This window comes from Tiliqua scincoides, chromosome 2 (genome assembly GCF_035046505.1).
Source record: "Tiliqua scincoides isolate rTilSci1 chromosome 2, rTilSci1.hap2, whole genome shotgun sequence".
Taxonomy (NCBI): domain Eukaryota; kingdom Metazoa; phylum Chordata; class Lepidosauria; order Squamata; family Scincidae; genus Tiliqua; species Tiliqua scincoides.
In genome coordinates, this window is record NC_089822.1 from 5,583,694 (window position 1) to 5,607,135 (window position 23,442).

Genomic DNA, 23,442 nt, shown 5'->3' on the forward strand with positions numbered 1-23,442 from the left:
AGACAACTGAGCTGAAATAACAGATGAATGGTTATTGCAGTGGACATTTGCCTACCTTTAAAGCTTTCATGCAAGACACCCACACTGTCTGCATATGACTGAACCATATTGGAAGCAATGGGAGTGTCGCTCTCCAACCATGGATAGCAGGGCTGTTTACTTTAAAAAGGAAAAACAATTAAGCCAAAAGTCATTTTCCATGTGCCCTCCTGATTCCCGAAGCATGTGGAGGTGGAGACATGATCAATCTATGCACAGGAAGTGCATAGGAGGGCTTTAATATTTTGCCCCTGTTGTGGTTCTGACCTGGATCATGCCTACTACCCCAGTTACAGTTTTAAAAATCCACTTAAGCTAATTTAATTTAAGCTAATTTAAGTATTCAAGAAAGAAAAATTAGAGCTTATTATATTTAATTTAAGTTGACCTTGTGCATTAATTGCAATGGTCTTCCCCCATATGATATTTAAAACTAAACACTTAACGGCCAGTTCATGTATTCATCATTGCACATAGCTTGGTCTTCAAGAGGTCAGCCAACATGAACACATGAAGCTGCCTTATACCAACTCAGACCATTACATCCAGTATTCTCATGCAGAAGGGGTCTTCCCCAACCTAGGAAAGCGCTGGAAAGATTCTGCCACTCTCGAACTAGGACAAAGCATAGCCGTCTTGCGGCGCTATCTATTTGCCAAGGCTGAACTGTGAGGACAACCTTCCAGCTTTGGAGCTTCTGTGCTCAACTAGAAGCCCAACAACTACTGGAAGGACCCTAAGGAGAAAGAGTCTGTGCGTTTGTCCCAGTTAGACTTCTATAAATCCCTCTAAAACAGGTCCTTAAGTATGCTGATGAAATGCGTTTGAATTAACCACCGTCCTAAGCCACCAAAGACAGAGCAGCCTGATAATTAAAATAATTAAATGATTTTAATTGCATTACAGGAAAAGAGAACTATTGCAACATAAAGAAGGAGATGCTCTATCACAGTGGTTCCCAAACCATGGCTCCCATGTCACTGTGGAATCCTCATGAAAACCCGCCACTAGTCCTGATGGAGAGCTGCGGCCAATGGCTCAGGAGGTCAAGGGAGCCACAAGTTTGGGAACCATCGCTCTAACAGATAAGCATACAACATTGTTATAGTGCTGCAGACTAGCACATATGTAAGCAAACATAACCAACATCACTTCTAATTGTGTATCCAACTGCATGACTCCTTTATGTCTCATCATAAAGTCAAAGTCTTTGACAAACAGATTCAGGTTTTGCCTTTTGGGCAGCCACACACTTTCTCCCCCTGTCATTCTATGCCACAGACTCATCATGAAAACAAAACAGACTCCATTTTACCTGGCATCTTCTCTCTGTAACACCAGAATCCAAGGCTTAAAGAGTTTTGTGATTACTAAATGCAAAGAATGAAGCGCTGAAAAACAAACATTGTGCAAGCACATTCTGTAAGATATTGTATTTCCAAAGACAAACATCTTTTTCCAAAAGAGAAAGACACAGGGCTGCGTATTCCCAGCAACGGCACTACACAAGTAAATACTATATACGCTTAACTTGCCTTACACAAAATCTAAGACTGATCAGTTTTTCATCTCAGACAGCAGCTGCACAAATCTTTCTCAGTTCTCCCACCAGGTAATTTTTAAACTATAGAAGCTGACAAGTGAACTTGGGACATTCTACATGCAAAACAGGTGTCCTACGTGTGGGGCTGTGGTGGCAAACTTTTTTGGGTGGCTTTCCTTCATGCCCAGGGAATGAGGTTGGTCTGTGGAACTCCTTGCCACAGGATGTGGTGATGGCGCCTGGCCTGGACACCTTTAAAAGGGGATTGGACAAGTTTCTGGAGGAAAAATCCATTACGGGGTACAAGCCATGATGTGCATGTGCAACCTCCTGATTTTATAAATGGGCTATGTCAGAATGCCAGATGCAAGGGAGGGCACCAGAACGAGGTCTCTTGTTATCTGGTGTGCTCCCTGGGGCATTTGGTGGGCCATTGTGAGATACAGGAAGCTGGACTAGATGGGCCTATGGCCTGATCCAGTGGGGCTGTTCTTATGTTCTTAAGCCATGATGCGTGTGTGCAACCTCCTGATTTTAGAAATGGGCTATGTCAGAATGCCAGACGCAGGAGGGCACCAGAATGAGGTCTCTTGTTATCTGGTGTGCTCCCTGGGGCATTTGGTGGGCCGCTGTGAGATACAGGAAGCTAGACTAGATGGGCCTATGGCCTGATCCAGTGGGGCTGTTCTTATGTTCTTAACTTCAATTCCCAGGAAGCCTTGCAGGTCTCTTGTTATCTGGTGTGCTCCCTGGGGCATTTGGTGGGCCGCTGTGAGATACAGGAAGCTAGACTAGATGGGCCTATGGCCTGATCCAGTGGGGCTGTTCTTATGTTCTTAACTTCAATTCCCAGGAAGCCTTGCAGGTCTCTTGTTATCTGGTGTGCTTCCTGGGGCATTTGGTGGGCCGCTGTGAGATACAGGAAGCTAGACTAGATGGGCCTATGGCCTGATCCAGTGGGGCTGTTCTTATGTTCTTAACTTCAATTCCCAGGAAGCCTTGCAGGTCTCTTGTTATCTGATGTGCTCCCTGGGGCATTTGGTGGGCCGCTGTGAGATACAGGAAGCTGGACTAGATGGGCCTATGGCCTGATCCAGTGGGGCTGTTCTTATGGATTCTGAAGGCTTTTGATACAGCTGCTTTGAGCCTAAGTAGGTCTGAGCCTGTGCCTCAGTGGAGGGCTACAAAGAAATGCCAGGCATACCATTTGGAGCTCTCCAGAAGAATGGTGGATTGTAATAGTTACATTCATTTAGCACAGAACAGAGATTATTAATAATATTTATATACTAATTTTCAACAGGAGCAGTTCACAAAGTGATTTACACAGTAAAATAAATCAATAAATGGTTTCCTGTTCCCAAAGGGCCCAATCTTAAAAGTACAGAAGAGACACCAGCATCAGACACTGGAAAAGACACTATGCTGGGGTGAAGAGGGACAGCTGCTCTCCCCCGCTAAATATGAATGGACACCACTTTGAAAGGTGCCTCTTCACCCAGTTAGCAGATAGAGTGTTGGGATGACTGAATATCAGGGATGCTGAGCTTTAACTATGTTCCAACACTTTGGCTTTAGGTTTTCTTCTGGTCTGAATGTTCTCTGAATCTACCAAGTTCAATAGCAACGAGCATCCTCCACCAGCACCACACATTCTGTTACCTGCCAGAACCTGGTAGCTGCCTACTGGCTCTTGCAACAAGCTGGCAACTTCAGAGGCAACGAGCCTGTTGACAAGGTACTCCATGAAGCGCCTCACTTCGCCTACGTAGGGAGCCCACTTTGAAAACAGACCAAAGCTCCTGAAGTCTTGTGATGACCAGCGCAGCTTCAAGAAGAAGTCTGAAAGCCACTCTGTGGTCTCCGTGACCTGCAGGGAGGAGGAAGAGCAGGACTCATAAAAGCTGGGAGAGAGGCCAGGCACGGTCCACCAATCCACCTTCAAAGTGACCAGTGATTTCCTGTCTACGGACAGCCAAAGTACCAACAGTCCTGACACATTTTCAGCATGTGCCAACACATTCTAATAAACAAGAACCTTGGACCTTTTTTATTTATTTTATATTATAAGCATATATACCCCACCCCTTCAGCACAACATGTTCCCATGGCAAAATTACAAATATTAAGACTTTTAACAATTAAAAGGCTATTAAGACTTTAAAACAATTAAAACAGTAGCATAGCTATGAGGGGCAGCACAGTAAGCATTGCAGGTGCTGCAATGCGCTGGGTAATGAGCCTCTCCCACTCGCTGCTGGAGCCATTCTAGGCAGCAACGCTGCCCAGCATAGCTTTGACGGTGAGTGGGAGGGGCCGTTTACCTGGCACACTGCAGTGCCTACACTGCTTACCGTGACACCCTGTAGCTACACCACTGGACAAAACAACATTACATGCAGGCTTCATCCACTCTGCCACTGCTGTTTCCTGCAATTGCCCCACAACTAGCCCTAGTTCAAGGAAGTGGTTGCCTGAGACATTGTTGCTTACACACAGGTATGGGCTGCTTGGTGCAAGACAAACTTTTTCAATGTGGCTGATGTCAGGGAAGCCTTAAATCCCGCAAGACTTTCTGTGACAGCCTCAAGACTGTCTCCAAATTGTGCATTCTGACAACCCACCTGTTCTGTGGACAAAAGAGTCTCAGCGGATGTTAGGAATGTGGTACTTTTGTTGGCATTCTCTTTCCTAGCCTCTTTTCTAGTTGCCTTGGTGTTGCATCCCAAGGCTCTAAGAGACACCTTCCAACAATCTGGACTCAGGAGTTGGCCAGAGGAACCTGAAAGCAAACTCGGATTGGATCATTCCACAGCTATGATCACCACAACAGCTTAGCATCAAATACTATAACCAGAGTTGGGTATGTTGTTTTGGTTCACACAAGAACAAAACAAAGAACATAACTTTCATTGGCTTATTTTAAAAAACACAACTTTTTAGCCCTTCCAGCTACAAAGATGCTTGAAGGAGAGTGGGCTGTGCCTGCTGGAATCCCAGACGCCAGATATATGTGAGAGCAGGATTTCCAGGCTGGTGATTCAGTGCTCACTGCTTAGCTCTTGCCCCTTCTAGCAACTGCAAAATAACTCTTGTAGAAGAGCAAACATTGCAAAATAATGTATGCAACATTATACCAAACAAGATCATTTGCAGTAATCTGAATTATGGAGAGAGGCCACAAAATTCAGTTTTCATAATGAAGAAATTTGTTTAAGGTCAAGTATATTAAGGAGCAAGTACATTATAGGACTCTTTGGAAAGCAGCACGTTTCTGACAAAGAAAGTCAGCAGCAGGGCACAGAGGTAAGAAGGGGTGGAATCTCAAACTGACGCTCCCAGCATTTGTACTGTGGTACTATCAGTGCTCACTGCAAGTCTGGTAGAATGAGCTCTGTGTTTTTGTCTGCACCATCTAGACCGCATTCAATTCAAGGAGACACTCACCCACCAGTCCTACAATGGCCTAGCTCAGGGGTCTCCAAACCACAGCCTGGGGGCCAGATGTGACCCACAGTGAGCCTCTACCTGGCCCGTGTCCAGCCTCTGATCCCCCGAGAGTCTCTGACCCAGTTGACCAAATAAAACTGGAGTTGTACTTGTGGGGTGGAGGAATGGGGGTCCATTTAAGTGTGTGCTTTGGGCTGTGTTGGTGTTTGGAGAAATCTTGAACATTCGAGCCCATTTATTCATTCATCTAAGTTTCATCTCCAATGTATTTATTTAAATTTTATATTAAATTTTTTTCCCGGCCCTCAACGCTATGCCAGATGTTTGATGTGGCCCTTCGACCGAAAAGTTTAGAGATCCCTGGCCTAGCTGCTCAGCTTGCTTGCTTGTCAATGTGCAAGAATACTGTTTGCCTGAGGTTCCATTTCCACAATCTTGCCCTTTCCAGGTTTTGACTGTCTGCTTTGGGGCCCCTCTGACTGTTGCTCTGAAACTTCACTTCTTCCCTTTTTGAACCACACACCACACACCTCCACTGCCTGCTTTCCTGCAGAATAGAATTTAACTGCTTGGAGGCAAGAACCTGACACAAACAAAAGTATCAGGAACATACAGAAAAAAATAAACAGAAAACAGAAAATAATAAACAGAAAAATAAAGAGAGGAGGAAATCAAGCTCCACTAGAAGCCAAGCACTGTAAAAGTCCGGAAATCCCATTTATACAACTGGGATGCCATCTGCAGATGGACACCAAGAAAAATGACAGTGTGTGCCCCATGGGAACTTACTTTGCATGAGCAGCCTCAGGAAGGTGCTGTAGTGATCAGGAAACTGGTACTGGAGGAGGCAGGCCCAGTGGTTGCACAAGACAGCAAAAGACATCACAATGTCCTCCTCGGGATCAAAGCCACAGGCCTCAAGTGCCAAGTGAATAGACTCCAAAAGCCTGATCCGCTCAGACAGTGGGGGCTTCGAAGTTTGCAACCATTCTGGGAGGTCAAACTGGAAGGGGAAGAAAAACAGCATTGGCGCAAGGCGACATGGTGAGGCAGGAGGCAAAAATCACATTCTAAGAAAGCTGAAAACCCTAACCAGGGACCGAAATTTTAAGTATAGTTCTTGATACTTAAAGTTCCGTCTAGAAGTTCCCCTCGTTTTGTTTTAAACTCCCTTCATATTCAAAATCAGCATGTCAAGGAAGAATGGGACAGATGTAATGGCAAACCATGATTTGATATCATGCATGGAGGAGGAGAAGTACGAGTTTCCCAAGTTTGCACATGATTCTGTAATTTATGGTTTTGATTACTGCCTGAACCTGGTCATTAAGGTTTCTAATCTGTTAACCATAATGAAAAGACTGGGAACATGCCAGGGATTTGTACATTCCCTCCTCTCTTCCTGTGTCTGCATCATGGTTTGTGAATCGGCTTTAAACACTGGTTAAAAGTTTAACTGTGATGTAGTTGGCAACCTTCAGTCTCGAAAGACTCTGGTATCGCACTCTGAAAGGTGGTTCTGGCACAGCATCTAGTGTGGCTGAAAAGGCCAATTCGGGAGTGACAATCCCTTCCACACCGGGAGCAAGTGCAGTCTGTCCCTGGTCTGTCTCCCTGGATATGGGCCTTCCTTCTTTGCCTCTTAGCCTCAGACTGTTGGGCAAGTATCTCTTCAAACTGGGAAAGGCCTTGTTGCACAGCCTGCCTCCAAGCGGGCCACTCAGAGGCCAGGGTTTCCCACTTATTGAGGTCCACTCCTAAGGCCTTCAGATCCCTCTTGCAGATGTCCTTGTATCGCAGCTGTGGTCTACCTGTAGGGCGCTTTCCTTGCACGAGTTCTCCATAGAGGAGATTCTTTGGGATCCGGCCATCATCCATTCTCACGACATGACCGAGCCAACTGTGATGAATGCCTGGTATTTTATGCCTATTTTTCTGTGTTAATTCCCCAGTAGCTTAAAAAGCTCCTGAAGGATCTGTTGCAGATCCTGGAGGGTCTGTTTGTCCTTTGCTTAGAAATGCCATTATGCCCCAAAATATGTGCTAGATGTGATGCAGGATCCTGTTCTAGATCTCTTAGCCTCAGGTTGGACTAGAACCTTCTCCCTGGCACAATCAGTTCTGAATACACATGGTATATTTTAATGTTGCCAAACATTCATATAGTCCTCTACATGCAGAGTAAAAATCCTGTAAAAGAGGTACAATCCTGTACAATTACAGATTCAAATCCTGTAAAAAGATGCATCACACACAGCTAACAATTGTTTAGCTCAGCTCCAATTCTGATTCCTCTACAGTCACAAACTCACAACAAGGCTTCAAAATACAGACATCTATGCAACAGCCTGATCTGGTCAAAAATGGAAGTTCACAGGAGCCTCTTGCCTTTGTGAGGAGCATACAAATGATGCTGCTGTTGTCTTTGCTGAGGAAAGACACAACTTTCTCATACAAGGACACAAACTCCTCTGGAGATGCAGCAGGAGTGAAGTAAGGAGACAGGAGGGCACAAAATCTCTGGTTTTTCAAAATTGTCTGGAGAAGTGGCTTGCATTCAGATTTTGTTCCTGCAACAAACACCTGGAACAAGATACAGACATAGTGATTCATTCAGCAAAACACACACACACACACACACACACACACACACACACACGGCCTATAGGAATAAAAAAAATGGGAAGGAAGGGGGCATGACAAACATTTATAAAAATTATGAATTATATGGAGAAAGCAAAAAGAGAAAGAAGTTTTTTCCCTCTCTCCTAATACTGGAACTTGGGATCATCCAATGAAATTCATGGGCCATGGTTTCAGCACAGTTCAAAGAATGACAATGTTTTTACTACCGTAAGATATGGTAAAGGCCACTTGTTTAGATGGCTTTACAAGACAACTGGACAAGCTCAGTGGCGTTTACATCCATCAATGGTCGTAGTGGTGATATGAAAGGCTCAACAGTGGTTGTGGTTTCCAGGTTCCGCTTGCGGGCGTCCTGAAGGCATATGGCTGGTCAGTACTACTGTGCACCATAAAATGCTGGGCTAGGTTGACCTTTAGCCCAAGCCAGCAGGGCTCTTCTTGCGTTCCTAATGGTCAATCATTTCTTATAGTCAATTAAGATTATTTTTAGACTGCAAGTCTTTGGAACAATGACCTTTTCACTCCGCACAGAGAGCCATGCACATGGATGGAGCTACATAAATGAAGAAATAAAAACTACTGCACAAAGAGGGCAGCAAGAGTTGTAGTCTCAATCAGTTCTCACAAGTGGGAGTGTCCTGTGCATCTGGCCCTGAAGAAGCGCCAGTGCAGACATGCCATAGTGTGTGGACAATTGCTGCAAGGAGCCCCAAACTATGAAGGCCCAGTTTCCCAGTTGACACCCAGCCCATTTCATAAGATCCCTGACTTCCCCAGCTAAATACACCAGCAAGTCTGAGGAAGAGCTTGGACAAGAGATGCGAGACCCACTTGTCTCAAATCTGACAGCTCTATGCACAGCACTAGGAACCACGGGGTAGAGTACAATTTGGTATGGCATAAGATGCACTGTTGCTTTAAAATACGTATATATTTCACAAGAGTATAAATTGGGGCAAAACAGATAACTAAAAGGGTCAAGAGGGTATGAAGAATTCCATCCCAGGATCAGCTTACTTGGCCAAGGATCTCAATGCAGGAGATGAAGAACTGTTTGGTGGGTGGATGACGTTGTGTTTCATCACACACAAATTCCGCCACTGAAAAAAACAGATTGGTCCCGACTCTGTGAATGCCAGTCATGGACTGAAGCTTGTAGATATTTATTAAAGCTCTGTTGAAGAGGGAAAGAAAAGAAAGTAGTTTGGTTTTTGGGAAAAAAACTCACAAGTGCTTTCCTGTCCTAACTCATAACTGGACCAGGAAGGAAAAGGTGGCCTATAACTAGCTTGAACAGAGTTGGTTCTTAGAGCAAGGCAGGACCAGAAGAGGGTAGTTCCTTTTCCAGCTATCAAAGCCTCGTAAAGCCTGGCCTAGTTTGGCAAACAGGAAAAGCAATCCCTATTGTCCTCCACTGACAAAGGACATCCCAAAATGCACAAAGAACATTGCACGTGGCTGTTTGAAACCTAGCTATTTGTCACAGCACCACATTTACTTCTAATCCACTAAAGAGAACATGAGCTGGATACCAGCTGCAAGCCCGTTTTCTCCCACTGACAAAAGGTCTACCAGACCCTGCAGCAAAAGGAAGTGAAGTGCAAGCAACTTACGTGATAAAATTTTTCATGTGCACAGCAGCTTCCACGACTCGCAGAGGAGGAGGTTTGGTGGCTTCTGCTTGCAGCTGTTTCACTTCTTTTTTCAAAGCATGAAGCTGCTGACTGATGGCTTCGTTTTTATGCTTTCCTTCAAACTTAAAAGGAGAGAACTTGTTACAGCAGGGGCCCCTGCAAATAGAATGCCTATGCAGAGAGGCAGGTATAAATTTCCAGTGAGTAAAACAGGTTTACAGCCTAAGTCACACTGAACACAGTGGGCTAACTTCTAAGTAAAATGCTTAACAGGACTTTCAAACACCTCCAACCTGTGCAGAATCTGAGCAGCTGACTGGCAGTTGCTTATGGATCATATGGAAAGACCCAGAAGGGATTTCTATCACAGAACCTCTGCCCAAAATTTTGAAAATCTGAACTCTTTAAAAATGGAGGAGGGAAGATTCTAGTTCTCACAAATATAATGGGGACAAGAAGAAAAGCAAGAGAAGCCATATTTCCCCGGGTGCTTAGAAATTACTGGGAATCTGGGTGAGACTTTCAAGGTTAACAGGTGTGGGTAGGATTTCTGTTCCAACCTGGATTGTTACAAGAGCTGCCCCCTGGCAACTTTTACCGGAACCACCCCGACATTCCAACTGAAGAGTAACTTGTTCTTCTCTATTAGCATAAAGTTTTGGCAGAGTGTCCAAGATCTCACTGTCAAAAGCAACTTGCTGGGACTCTCGGAGCACTGCAGATCTGGAAAATTAAAAAGAATTCACACATTTACCAAAATGTTTTTTTAACTAGCAGACTCCTCAAATTTTAGTTTAACAAGCATGTCAGATTTCTCCAGGAACAAACATCACATATAAGGGAAGAAGTGGATATTGTCTCTGGAGCCTGAAGTCAGTAGGCTTGACACAGGAACAAGTAATGTGACAGGTTCCTTAACAGAGTAGCTTACCACACCCTGTAAGGATCTAAACTCAGGCCTGCAGTGGTGGTGGTGGTGGGGAATTAGGTCAGGGAAAAGGGAGGGGGAATCTGGGGGCTGGACCGCAACAGTGCCTGAACACAACCAAGTGAGAAAACAAAAATCAAGAACATAAAGAACTGCATCTTACTTGGCATGCTGCTGCAGGACACGAAGGTCAGCGTGAGTCAGCTCTTTGGCTTCACCTGGATTCACCAGGCTGGCTGAAGAAATGACAGGCACAGGTGCTTTCATTGGCTGAAGGGGAAGAGAAGGCTGGGGGGCCTCGTACTTCTTTAAGTTTCTGAGAATTCTCTCTTTGGCTGCAAAAGAAGAGCCAGAAAGTATTCAAAACCACCACCTGCTTTGTGGATAGGCAACACTGTCAAAAGCCTGATCTACCTCTCCCACCACTTGGTTTTAGTGGATGTCCCCTGGCTCTGATGTTGAGCAAGAGGAAACAGAAATTCCCTCTATCCACCCTGTGTATAATTTTATATGTCTCTATCAGGTCTCCCTTCAGGCACCTTTTCTGAGTCTGAAGAGCCCCAACTGAACGTCAGACAAAATGAGTACCTGACTGGGTCAAACCCTACCCAAGTCCAAGATATCCCAACTGCAGCTTCAGGTAGATTAGCTTATATGATCCACTCACCTGAGAAGTATTTTGGAATATCCGTATTCTGAGTACTGATGTTCCAAAATGGAGGCTCCTTCCCAAAGTGCATTTAACTGCAAAGTATCAGCACACACCCATAGAATCAGCAGCATCTTTCTGAATGCTGTACTTGTGACTTACCTGAAAGAGGGTTTGTGAAGTCTGTCTGCACTGACAAAGCACTTAAGGTCGCATGCGATTCTACCTTGACTTGAACCCAAAAGTTTATTGCTTCTTGGAAGTCATGCTGTATGCGCTCGACATTGACAAATTCTATCCACAAATCCTACAAGGTGATGGAGAATAAAGCACAACTGGGTATATGTGGTAATAGGGGGGACCTTTCCAGTCCCTTCAATCCTAGGGCAAGAGATTACACTGAAACAGTACAACCAAAGGTCATCACAGAAAAACAGGGCCAGGACAAGCCATCTTTTTCCAATAGAAACAGCACCCATCTTGAGGGCTGCTGCAATTTCACATAAGCCTCACCCACCACACGGAATGTAATTCTAACGCCTACTAAAAGTGTGGCTTGCAGAAAGCTCAATCTCATCTCTACTCACTGTGAGTCAGTGCAATAACCAGAATGAGATGTAGTTATTGCACTGTTCCAACAGGTAGAGCATTTTGAAAGTCATGCCACCTTGACGAGAGAAGAAGCCGTGATCCAAAACTAAGCAGGGCTCTCTGAAGATGTACAGATCATACACAGTACAAAATCAGGGGACCCCTTGATGGGATGGAGGCAGAAGATTTATCCATCCTAATGGAGAAATCACTGAAAAGTCACATCCTGGAGAAAAAAATATCCCGCTGATTCACAGTCACTTTTCTTTACCATGTCAAACAATATCTTCCTGAGCAGTAAATACTTATTTTTTCTCCAGAATTCACTAGTCAGCTGGTACCTCTAAGACATCTCAAAAGCAGATCATCCCCAACCACCACCCTTAGCAAAGTTTAAAGATTCTTTTAGTAACTCCTGAGCTCCTGGAATGACCCCACAACTGGTATACACAGAGCACCTACAAAGGACAGTAGACTCCTCCTCATCTGTGTGCTTGTTCAGGAATGATCTTAGAACATATTAAACAAAACAGGTCTCCACAGCATGAGGGGCAGAATGGGGGAAGAAGTAAACCAACGATGTGTCAGGGAATGTGGACTAGCATTTCGAAATCAAGTCCATTTTACCTGCTGGTTCTGCATGATCTTGGCAAGCCTGTGGGCATCATATTGCTTTGGCAATGAGGGAAGATAGATGTCCCCTTTCTGAAAGCTCTCTTCTTCCAGCCACAGAATACATACGTTGAAAAACCTAAAAGCAGTAAGAACACAGCAAACAATTACAGAGTGGGCCTAACATGGTCTCCTTTATTGTATGTATCCTCTGGGTACACATTACAATGATGTGTGCTTTCTAGAGCATTTCTAATTGGAGAATTCTCTAACACCCTAAACTGACTGAGGTCTGGTTTACTGTGTCTGATATATTTAGAAACCGAAATGTATAAAGGATTATTTTACATGTCAACGTAAAATACTGCAAAAGTTCTTCTAATAGCTCAAACTACTGGATCTAAAACATTTAATTGATTTTATTTAAACATTACATGCAAATTCAAAGCCTTTCCTGGAAATTATTAAACTGAAATATTTGCAAGTATTTCAAGACATGACAAGGCAATAGCATACTCTTTGCTTATTGTTACGAAGAAAAAAGAAGGCACTGGAAATGCTTAATATGCTAATCTTAACAAGCCCAAAGAGATCTACATTTACACTGATTACATATAAATGCATGCTTCCTAGAACAGTCACCTGAAAAAAATTGAATTGCAACTCTGAAACTGCCTATTGGCTAGTACTGTATCAATTAATTTTGAAACTAATTATTCTGTCCACCAGCACTAGTATATTGAGCATAAGGAAGTTAGATTCCAGTTCTTAAGTTACACAGCCAATTGATTTTCAAGAATCAAGACCATTCACAAGGTAGGACTTCATACATTTCCTATGGCAGTGATTTCCAAAGGACAGTCTTGAGGAATCCTAAGGTTTCTCAGAAGCTTCATGGAGGTGGTGTTGGGTTTATTTATTCAACAACTTCTATCCCACACTTTCCTTTTCCAATAGAAGGGGCTCAGTGTGGCTTCCAATAGTATAATCAAAACATATTAAAATGAAATCAGCAGTCTAAAAACAACAACGAAAGCACCATAACAGAGATAGCAGCTCAACAGCATCACATATCAGAGACTGACAGAAATAGATGTCTTCAGTTGGTGCCAAAAAGACAAAAATGGTGCCAACCTCACATTCTGCAGCAGGTAATTCAGTTATTCAGGTGACACCACAGAGAAGACCCTTTCTTGCATCACTGCCAGATATCTTTCCAACCCATACCCCTTGAAGAACTCTCCCAGAGGTTTCATGTAGAATATAATAAGCACACGGGACAAAACTGAACCATGAAGAACCCTGAAAGCCAGTGGTCACGGTACTGAGCAGCAATTCCCCACTACCACCTTCTAGAATCCATCCTTCAAGAAGGAGTGAAGCCACTCAGGCAGTCTGCCACGAGCAGGGAGCCAACACATCACAGAAATACAGCTGCAGTGTTTTGAAATTTCTCAACCACCCCATTTGCAGACTCGCTAGAGAAAACAGTGTACCAGGACACTGCAAAGGACAGCCTTCTTTGCAAAATTTTGATAGATATTCATTACCTGACAAGTTCCTTGTGCAGTTCAGGGGAGGTCAGGTGATTCGGTCTATGGCACCCATTCTCCACTGAGCTTTCGCTGCCATTCGTTGGGTTCTCCAGCCTGAGCACCTTACTGGCAGAGTGGTGGAAGTCAGCTGCCTCTGTCAAGCGCTGCTTAAGGTCATGTAACAGGCCAACATGAGAAGAACTTTGGAAAAATCTTTTCCCAATGCAACCATCGACAGGTAACCTTAAAAGCAGAATTCTTGTCAATTACAACCAATGCGAGCAGCTTTACTTTAAGAGAGGTTTCTGGAAATGTACATTTCTAAAAAAACACAAATCATTTCTGATGCATATTTCATCAGGCATAGTGCATCAAGTCCTTTTCCTACACGTCCTAGTGAAATGAACTGGCACAAGAGCTCCAAAAGACAATGGCCTGGACTTGAAAGAGAGGGGAACCTCAGATTGATGCTGGAAAATTTATTAATTTAAGCACACAGCTGGAGACATAGGTCATTCCCGAATGACTACTGTCCCTGGCCTCTTAGCAAGGAGGATTGCCAGCAGCCTCCAAGAGGCTCTCTCGCTTGTACACTGCAGTTTGTAGTAGAGAAGAAAGAGCAGTACTCAAACCTCCACACAAGTGAGATGAGACTTGACCTTTCTCCAGCCCTCTGCACTGGCCAAAGTGGCAAAGTTACCTCTCACTCATGGTGCAGACTGGAAAAGGCACAAAACAACAGAAGTCTCTCCTACTGTTTCCAATTCTCTCCAACCAATACTGTGACAAAAGAAGATCCAGCAGGGTGAGCACAAAGGTTTAAGGATTGGGGTGAGAACTCTGCTCACATAAGTATGCCACATATACAGCCTAGGACCAGGTTACCTAGATAGAATAATGGTCTGACACGGTATGGAGAGATTCAGATGTTCATATAGGAAAGTTTGGCAAGATGCTCCAAAGTCCAAGCTCTGGCCAGCAGAAAGGAATACCAGACTTCCTGCAAATATCTATTTTATGTCCCTTTTCTCAAAAAGCTCAATGTGGTGCACAGCTTAACAGCAAAGATGAGATTGAAAACAATGTACTACGCAATGTTCAAAGACAGCAACACAACCCCAGAGATCAACATGCATGTGGATGCGGAAGAACCCATGGGCATTATATATCTGGACTTTCAGAAGGCGTTCAACACGGTCCCTCACCAAAGGCTACTGAAAAAGCTCCACAGTCAGGGAATTAGAGGGCAGGTCCTCTCTTGGACTGAGACCTGGTTGAAGACCAGGAAACAGAGAGTGGGTGTCAATGGGCAATTTTCAAAATGCAGAGAGGTGAAAAGTGGTGCTTTTCAACCTCTTCATAAATGACCTGGAGACAGGGGTGAACAGTGAGGTGGCTAAGTTTGCAGACACCAAACTTTTCCAAGTGGTGAAAACCAGAAGTGATTGTGAGGCGCTCCAGAAGGATCTCTCCAGACTGGCAGAATGGGCAGCAAAAGGGTAGATGCACTTCAATGTCAGTAAGTGTAAGGTCATTCACATTGGGGCAAAAAACCAAAACTTTACATATAGGCTGATGGGTTCTGAGCTGTCTGTGACAGGTCAGGAGAGTGATCTTGGGGTGGTGGTGGACAGCTCGATGAAAGTTTCAACCCAATGTGCAGCGGCAGTAAAGAATGCCAATTCTATGCTTGAGATCATTAGAAAAGGTACTGAGAACAAAATGGCTAATATTATAATGCCGTTGTACAAATCGATGGTAAGGCCACACCTGGAGTATTGTGCCCAGTTCTGGTCGCCACATCTCAAAAAAGACATAGTGGAAATGGAAAAGGTACAAAAGAGAGCGACTAAGACGATTACTGGGCTGGGGCACCTTCCTTATGAGAAAAGGAAGAGCGTTCGGGCCTCTTCAGCCCAGAAAAGAGGTGCCTGAGGGGGACATGACTGAAACATACAAAATTATGCACGGGATGGACAGAGTGGATAGAGAGATGCTCTTTGCATTCTCACATAACACCAGAACCAGGGGACAGCTACTAAAATTGAGGGTTGGGAGGGTTAGGACAGACAAAAGAAAATATTTCTTTACTCAGTGTGTGGTCAGTCTGTGGAACTCCTTGCTGCAGGATGTAGTGTCAGCATCTGGCCTGGATGCTTTTAAAAGGGGATTGGACAAGTTTCTGGAGGAAAAATCCATTATGGGTTACAAGCCATGATGTGTATATGCTACCTCCTGATTTTAGAAATGGGCACAATACTCTATGTCAGAATGCCAGATGCAGGGGAGGGCACCAGGATGCTGGTCTCTTGTTATCTGGTGTGCTCCCTGGGGCATTTGGTGGGCCGCTGTGAGATACAGGAAGCTGGACTAGATGGGCCTATGGCCTGATCCAGTGGGGCTGTTCTTATGTTTCTTAAGACAAACCACAGCCTCAATCGGCAAAAAGTCAAAACAGGTGGGGTATTTGCGAGGTTATTTGCCTGGTTATTAGGGATACCCAGGGTGGCCTTCAATATTTTGCTTTGTAAAGAACTACAGATTGGTCTCATTTGCCTCCACTGATGCAGCTTCTGAGAGGCAAAACTGCCTCAACCGGGAAGGTTCTCTTGCTGCTCAACAGGGACAAAAGGTGCCTAAGAAAGGAAGCTGCAGAGGCCCCCTCCTCCACTGCCAGAGAAGCATCTGTTTCATCAGGTGTCCCTGAATTATCAGTTGCTATTAGGAAAACAATGCTTTCAAACATTCTCACCCATATTGTGGCCCTGGACGGTGAAGGTAGAGGAGGAAAAATTTCTGCCAGATGAGTGGCAGGAGGGGGTGGTCTGCAGGAGTGGCAAGTGCTTGGTGAGCCCAACGATAAATTAGCAGCCGCTGGAGAGAAGGCACAATGGGGAGCTTCAGCTGGGCCTGTGCTTTCTGGAAACAGAGGGAGGGTCTGTTATGATGTCATCACAGGCTGTGCCATTAAGTACTTTCCTTTTTTCTTTTTTTGTACCTTCAGAGCCTGATCAGGAGTCAAAGAATTGGTGAGCAGCTCTCTTTCCACGACTCTACGAAGCTGGGAATCTTCTTCAAATATGGACTCCATGTTCAGAACGGTCCACGCAAACCAAATCTATAATCAATAAGGGGAAAAAATTATAAAGAACCTGGCGTTTCAAGAATGGAAGTTGCAAACACTTACAGCCTCTACACCTCACATTAAGAACATAAGACGACCCCTGCTGGGTCACACCACAAGAGGTCCATGTAGCTTCCAAGACTGGTCTGCCAATTGTCTCCAGGAAGCCCACAAGCCAAACAAGCCCACATTTGATTCTGGCTTGAAAAGTCGACAAAAGTTTCTTGTCTCACTATACAGAACTGTTAAATAAATGCAGTTCAGCCAGACATTCTACATTCTGTATTGGCAACCTTCAGTCTCGAAAGACTATGGTATCGCGCTCTGAGAGGTGGTTCTGGCACAGCGTCTAGTGTGGCTGAAAAGGCCAATCCGGGAGTGACAATCCCTTCCACACCGGGAGCAAGTGCAGTCTGTCCCTGGTCTGTCTCCCTGGCTATGGGCCTTCCTTCTTTGCCTCTTAGCCTCAGACTGTTGGCAAAGTGTCTCTTCAAACTGGGAAAGGCCATGCTGCACAGCCTGCCTCCAAGCGGGCCGCTCAGAGGCCAGGGTTTCCCACTTGTTGAGGTCCATCCCTAAGGCCTTCAGATCCCTCTTGCAGATGTCCTTGTATCGCAGCTGTGGTCTACCTGTAGGGCGCTTTCCTTGCACGAGTTCTCCATAGAGGAGATCCTTTGGGATCCGGCCATCATCCATTCTCACGACATGACCAAGCCAACGCAGGCGTCTCTGTTTCAGCAGTGAATACATGCTAGGGATTCCAGCACGTTCCAGGACTGTGTTGTTTGGAACTTTGTCCTGCCAGGTGATGCCGAGGATGCGTCGGAGGCAGCGCATGTGGAAAGCGCTCAGTTTCCTCTCCTGTTGTGAACGAAGAGTCCATGACTCGCTGCAGTACAGAAGTGTACTCAGGACGCAAGCTCTGTAGACCTGGATCTTGGTATGTTCCGTCAGCTTCTTGTTGGACCAGACTCTCTTTGTGAGTCTGGAAAACGTGGTAGCTGCTTTACCGATGCGCTTGTTTAGCTCGGTATCGAGAGAAAGAGTGTCGGAGATCGTTGAGCCAAGGTACACAAAGTCATGGACAACCTCCAGTTCATGCTCAGAGATTGTAATGCAGGGAGGTGAGTCCACATCCTGAACCATGACCTGTGTTTTCTTCAGGCTGATTGTCAGTCCAAAATCTTGGCAGGCCTTGCTAAAACGATCCATGAGCTGCTGGAGATCTTTGGCAGAGTGGGTAGTGACAGCTGCATCGTCGGCAAAGAGGAAGTCACGCAGACATTTCAGCTGGACTTTGGATTTTGCTCTCAGTCTGGAGAGGTTGAAGAGCTTTCCGTCTGATCTGGTCCGGAGATAGATGCCTTCTGTTGTAGTTCCAAAGGCCTGCTTCAGCAGGACAGCAAAGAAAATCCCAAACAAGGTTGGTGCAAGAACACAGCCCTGCTTCACTCCGCTTCGGATGTCAAAAGGGTCTGATGTGGAGCCATCGAAGACAACAGTGCCCTTCATGTCCTTGTGGAAAGATCTGATGATGCTGAGGAGCCTGGGTGGACATCCAATCTTGGGGAGAATCTTGAAGAGGCCGTCTCTGCTGACCAGGTCGAAAGCCTTTGTGAGATCTATGAAGGCTATAAAGAGTGGCTGTCGTTGTTCCCTGCATTTCTCCTGCAGTTGTCTAAGGGAGAATACCATATCAGTGGTGGACCTGTTGGCTCGGAATCCACACTGCGATTCTGGATAGACGCTCTCTGCAAGTACCTGGAGCCTCTTTAGTACAACTCGGGCAAACAGCTTTCCTACAACGCTAAGGAGAGAGATGCCGCGGTAGTTGTTGCAGTCACCCCTGTCACCTTTGTTCTTGTACAGCGTGATGATGTTTGCATCCCTCATGTCTTGAGGTACTCCACCTTCTCTCCAGCAGAGACAGAGGATTTCATGCAGCTCAGTGACGATGATCTCTTTGCAGCATTTTAGGACTTCAGCAGGGATGCTGTCTTTTCCAGGTGCCTTGCCAAATCCCCAGGGGATTCTACATTATCATCCCTAAAGCCTACCTAAGTTATTCTTGCACTTTTCATGTGTTTTGCTTCACATAAAAATACACACCCACCACATGAATAGTCATGGTAAGCAACCATTGTTCCTTCCTCAGCCCTCTAGTTAATTAACTCAGTGTAGCCAGGGAGACCAGTTCTTGACTATTACTATTATACTGATTGTCACTAAATTTTACATAACTCCTGGTCACTGACAGTACATCTTCCATCCCAGGGCCCTCTGACACCACCTTCTACAACTGATGTTTCTTTAGATTCACAGATTTATACCCATACACAAACACACTTACCAGCTGAAGAGGATATTTCAGCAGAGACATGAGGTAGATTATAATTTGTGAAAGGAGATACACTCTAAGGGCCCAATCCTATCCAACTTTCCAGCACTGATGCATCTGTGCCAACAGGGAGTGTGCTGCATCCTGCACGGGGGGACAATCATGGAGGCCTCGTCAATGTAATGGAATATCTGTTCCCTCACCTCAGGGCTGCATTGTAGCTGCATCAGTGCTGGAAAGTTGGATAGGATTGGAACCTAAGATTCCACAAAACACTGTTTTGTGCATGATACCAGATGAACCACAAGTGACTAGCTAGCAAGTACTGACCCCTTTGTATTTTATTACTTTCTCTGATAAAATGAAGCTTTACTTATGTCTGCATGAGTTTTGCACTAATCACTCTGTTAAGGTCTTATTCTGCTCTGTGCTGATCTGTGCTGCAATACAGGGAATTAACAGCATACAAAGCATACATTAAAAACCTAAACGAAACCTTAGGTATACTAATTTAGGGGGCCTAGCTTCGAAACATTTTAAAAATTATAATGTAGTAGATTTTATTATTACTGTGTTTGTTGCATTTGCATCCTGTTCTTCCTTCAAGGGGCTGAGGGGGGTATATATTGTTTTCCTCCTGTTTTATGCTCACAATGACCCCTTAAGGGTTCTTATTTCTCATATCAGACTGAGAGATAATGGTTCGCCAAAGGCCGCCAAAATGAACTTCATCCTTTCACACCTGCTCCAGCACATCAACGCAACGGCATTTCTCTACCTGAGTGGGGTTAGCGTTTCCCTCGATGAAAGAAGGTGTGACGTTGCCAGCTACAATCCAGCTCACTAAGGACGACAGCAGCCCCTTGTCACAGTGGTAGCCCAAAGCATTCTGGAAGCATTGGATGAGAGACGAAATGCAGAGGAGAAAACTGAGTCATTACAGGTCAGAGATTTAGACTGCAATCCTTAGGCTTAAAAGCAGTGCAATTAGAGCAGACTGGTTGAACACGAGATTCCCACCTTCAGCTAGAAGCAGAAAGTCCACTCCAAGATTTCTCAGAATGCTTACTGAAGCAATAGAAAAGATGCATTTTTGCCCATAACTGCGGGGGCAGGGTGGGGAAGGCTGCTTTAAACTACAAATATATTTGGATGAAACTATACCACAGGAGTCAGCCATTTGGATTTACACGTCCTGGAAATTCTGCTACTTAACTCAAGCCATCAAACAGGCACCCAACTCGCCTTCCTTTGAATTGACATGTGCTTACTAGGAGTAGAGCAGCTCCCCCAAACTTGCCTCAGATTGGCTTGGAAATTATTAAAAATCGCCTTAAAAAATCATGAGGCTCTTGGATCATTTTTCTGAACCTGTCTAAGACCTGTAAGAACTACCCACCTCTCAGCCTGTTTCCCAGTAATTAATATAACAAAGCAACCATATTTCCATCACATTAAGCAAGAGAGATGGAAAAGACTTCGGGGGGGGGGGAAACCAATGGGAAGGAGAGCCCTCCCACGGGTCTTCAAGTGCAGTGGGATTCCCCTCCTCCACTGGAGAGTGGTGCAATTCAAAACACTTCCTAGGTGTTATTTATTAGAGGACCCTAACAACTGAAAGTGAGAAAGGGTTGTATCCACCCTACCTTGTGCTGCTGATACAGCAGCTTCTGCACACAATCCTCCTGGTTAAACTGGAAAGCTGCTTGGCACAAATGATCCATGAGGTAGAGGGTGGCCTTCTCCTTGTGCCAGAGTGGCTGACTGATCAGGAGCTGAACCCAGAAGTCCAACACTGCAGCTGGTCCAATGTCATTGGGATGGCTGCTTGTGAAAATATGACCCTGCCAGGGTATAAGAGCGGAACTATCAATACAACTCCCTATTAATGAAAAAATAACATAAGAGGAGGCCTTCGAGGCAAGACAAAGGATCTTCCAGCACAACACCTAATTCTCAACAGTGGTTGGCCACAGAGCACCACAGCTCTCTTCCTGCTGTTTGCACCTTAGGAACCAGTATTCAGAAATATGCTGCATCTGAAACAACACACTTCACTCAGCCATTGTGGCTAAACAATAGTGTGATGGCACTGAGAAGAACGAAGGAAAACCAAGAGGGACCAGTCACATTGTGATGACTTAACATAAAAAAGAAAATGCAAGTTAGGCCTGATTGATTACTACATCTGGAGTCATCCTCAAAGATTAAATTTGGCTATTTTGGAGGTTTTATTCTCCCTTACAGCTGCAGAACACAGCTTGGCTTGCACAACTGACTAATCTGCTATCAGAGCTCTGTTGACTCTGCCCTCACACACACTCACACTCACTCAAATTTGTGGCCACCCACATTATAGTTTCATTAGCCACCAGAGTAGTGCTGAGTGCACCACTACTCTGAGCTGTATTCTAGAGAAAATGTAGTTACCAAAGAAGAGCTGAACAACATTGAGGGACTGCCCGTGTTGGAGGAGCTTGACAGTGAACCAATCCTAGCAGAACTTCACGTGGCCCTGGACTCCCTTGCCTCTGGCAAGGCACCTGGGAAAGACAGCATCCCTGCTGAAGCCCTAAAGTGCTGCAAAGAGATCATCGCCACTGAGCTGCACGAAATCCTCTGTCTCTGCTGGAGAGAAGGTGGAGTACCACAGGGCATGAGGGATGCAAACATCATCACTCTGTACAAGAACAAAAGCAACGGGGTGACTGCAATAACTACTGCGGCATCTCTCTCCTTAGCGTTGTAGGAAAGCTATTCGCCCGAGTTGCACTAAAAAGGCTTCAGGTACTTGCAGAGACCGTCTATCCAGAATCGCAGTGCGGATTCCGAGCCAACAGGTCCACCACTGATATGGTATTTTCCCTTAGACAGCTGCAGGAGAAATGTAGGGAACAGCGACAGCCACTCTTTATAGCCTTCATAGATCTCACGAAGGTTTTCGACCTGGTCAGCAGGGACAGCCTCTTCAAGATTCTCCCCAAGATCAGATGTCCACCCAGGTTCCTCAGCATCATCAGGTCTTTCCACAAGGACATGAAGGGCACTGTAGTCTTTGATGGCTCCACATCAGACCCCTTTGACATACGAAGTGGAGTGAAGCAGGGCTGTGCTCTTGTGCCAACCTTGTTTGGAATTTTCTTTGCTGTCCTGCTGAAGCAGGCCTTTGGAACTGCAACAGAAGGCATCTATCTCCAGACCAGATCAGACGGAAAGCTCTTCAACCTCTCCAGACTGAGAGCAAAGTCCAAAGTCCAGCTGAAATGTCTGCATGACTTCCTCTTTGCATGACGCAGCTGCATGACATCTGCATGACGCAGCTGTCACTGCCCACTCTGCCAAAGATCTTCAACAGCTCATGAATCGTTTTAGCAAGGCCTGCCAAGACTTTGAACTGACAATCAGCCTGAAGAAAACACAGGTCATGGTTCAGGATGTGGTCTCACCTCCCTGCATAACAATCTCTGCGTATGAACTGGAGGATGTCCATGATTCTGTGTACCTTGGCTCAACAATCTCCAACACTCTTTCTCTCAATACTGAGCTAAACAAACGCATTGGTAAAGCAGCTACCACATTTTCCAGACTCACAAAGAGAGTCTGGTCCAACAAGAAACTGATGGAACATACCAAGATCCAGGTCTACAGAGCTTGTGTCTTGAGTACACTTCTGTACTGCAGTGAGTCATGGACTCTTCGCACACGACAGGAGAGGAAGCTGAAAGGTTTCCACATGTGCTACCTCCGACACATCTTTGGTATCACCTGGCAGGACAAAGTTCCAAGCAACACAGTCCTGGAACGAGCTGGGATCCCCAGCATGTATGCATTGCTGAAACAGAGATGCCTGCGTTGGCTTGGTCATGTTGTGAGAATGGGCGATGGCCGGATCCCAAAGGATCTCCTCTATGGAGAACTCGTGCAAGGAAAGCGCCCTACAAGTAGACCACAGCTGCGGTACAAGGACATCTGCAAGAGGGATCTGAAGGCCTTAGGAGTGGACCTCAACAAGTGGGAAACCTTAGCCTCTGAGCATCCCGCTTGGAGGCAGGCTGTGCAGCATGGCCTTTCCAAGTTTGAAGAGACACTTGGCCAACAGACTGAGGCTAAGAGGCAAAGAAGGAAGGCCCACAGCCAGGGAGACACACCAGGGACAGACTACATTCGCTCCCAGTGTGGAAGGGATTGTCACTCCTGAATTGGCCTTTTCAGCCACACTACACACTGTTCCAGAACCACTTTTCAGAGCACAATACCATAGTCTCCAGAGACTGAAGGATGCCAATGAATAGCCATCAGAAAGCATGAAGATTAGGTAGGGGCTGTGGACCCAATCCTGACCACTGGAAATCT

General features: G+C 45.3%; 1 protein-coding gene across 1 annotated transcript in view; it reads right to left on the bottom strand.

Moving 5' to 3' along the window:
• EPG5 (ectopic P-granules 5 autophagy tethering factor) overlaps positions 1–23,442 on the bottom strand; it is a 69,622-nt gene that overhangs the window by 15,860 nt on the left and 30,320 nt on the right. The window contains exons 19-35 of the mRNA XM_066615176.1: positions 20,736–20,933; positions 19,868–19,978; positions 16,626–16,745; positions 16,380–16,546; positions 13,643–13,870; positions 12,108–12,231; positions 11,052–11,196; positions 10,404–10,575; positions 9,873–10,035; positions 9,292–9,434; positions 8,696–8,852; positions 7,421–7,615; positions 5,822–6,035; positions 4,207–4,364; positions 3,245–3,452; positions 1,355–1,430; positions 56–159 (exon numbers count right to left, since the gene is read on the bottom strand). Of these exons, the coding sequence (XP_066471273.1) occupies positions 56–159; positions 1,355–1,430; positions 3,245–3,452; positions 4,207–4,364; positions 5,822–6,035; positions 7,421–7,615; positions 8,696–8,852; positions 9,292–9,434; positions 9,873–10,035; positions 10,404–10,575; positions 11,052–11,196; positions 12,108–12,231; positions 13,643–13,870; positions 16,380–16,546; positions 16,626–16,745; positions 19,868–19,978; positions 20,736–20,933 (2,683 nt within the window). The remainder of the gene's footprint in view (positions 1–55; positions 160–1,354; positions 1,431–3,244; positions 3,453–4,206; positions 4,365–5,821; positions 6,036–7,420; positions 7,616–8,695; positions 8,853–9,291; positions 9,435–9,872; positions 10,036–10,403; positions 10,576–11,051; positions 11,197–12,107; positions 12,232–13,642; positions 13,871–16,379; positions 16,547–16,625; positions 16,746–19,867; positions 19,979–20,735; positions 20,934–23,442) is intronic.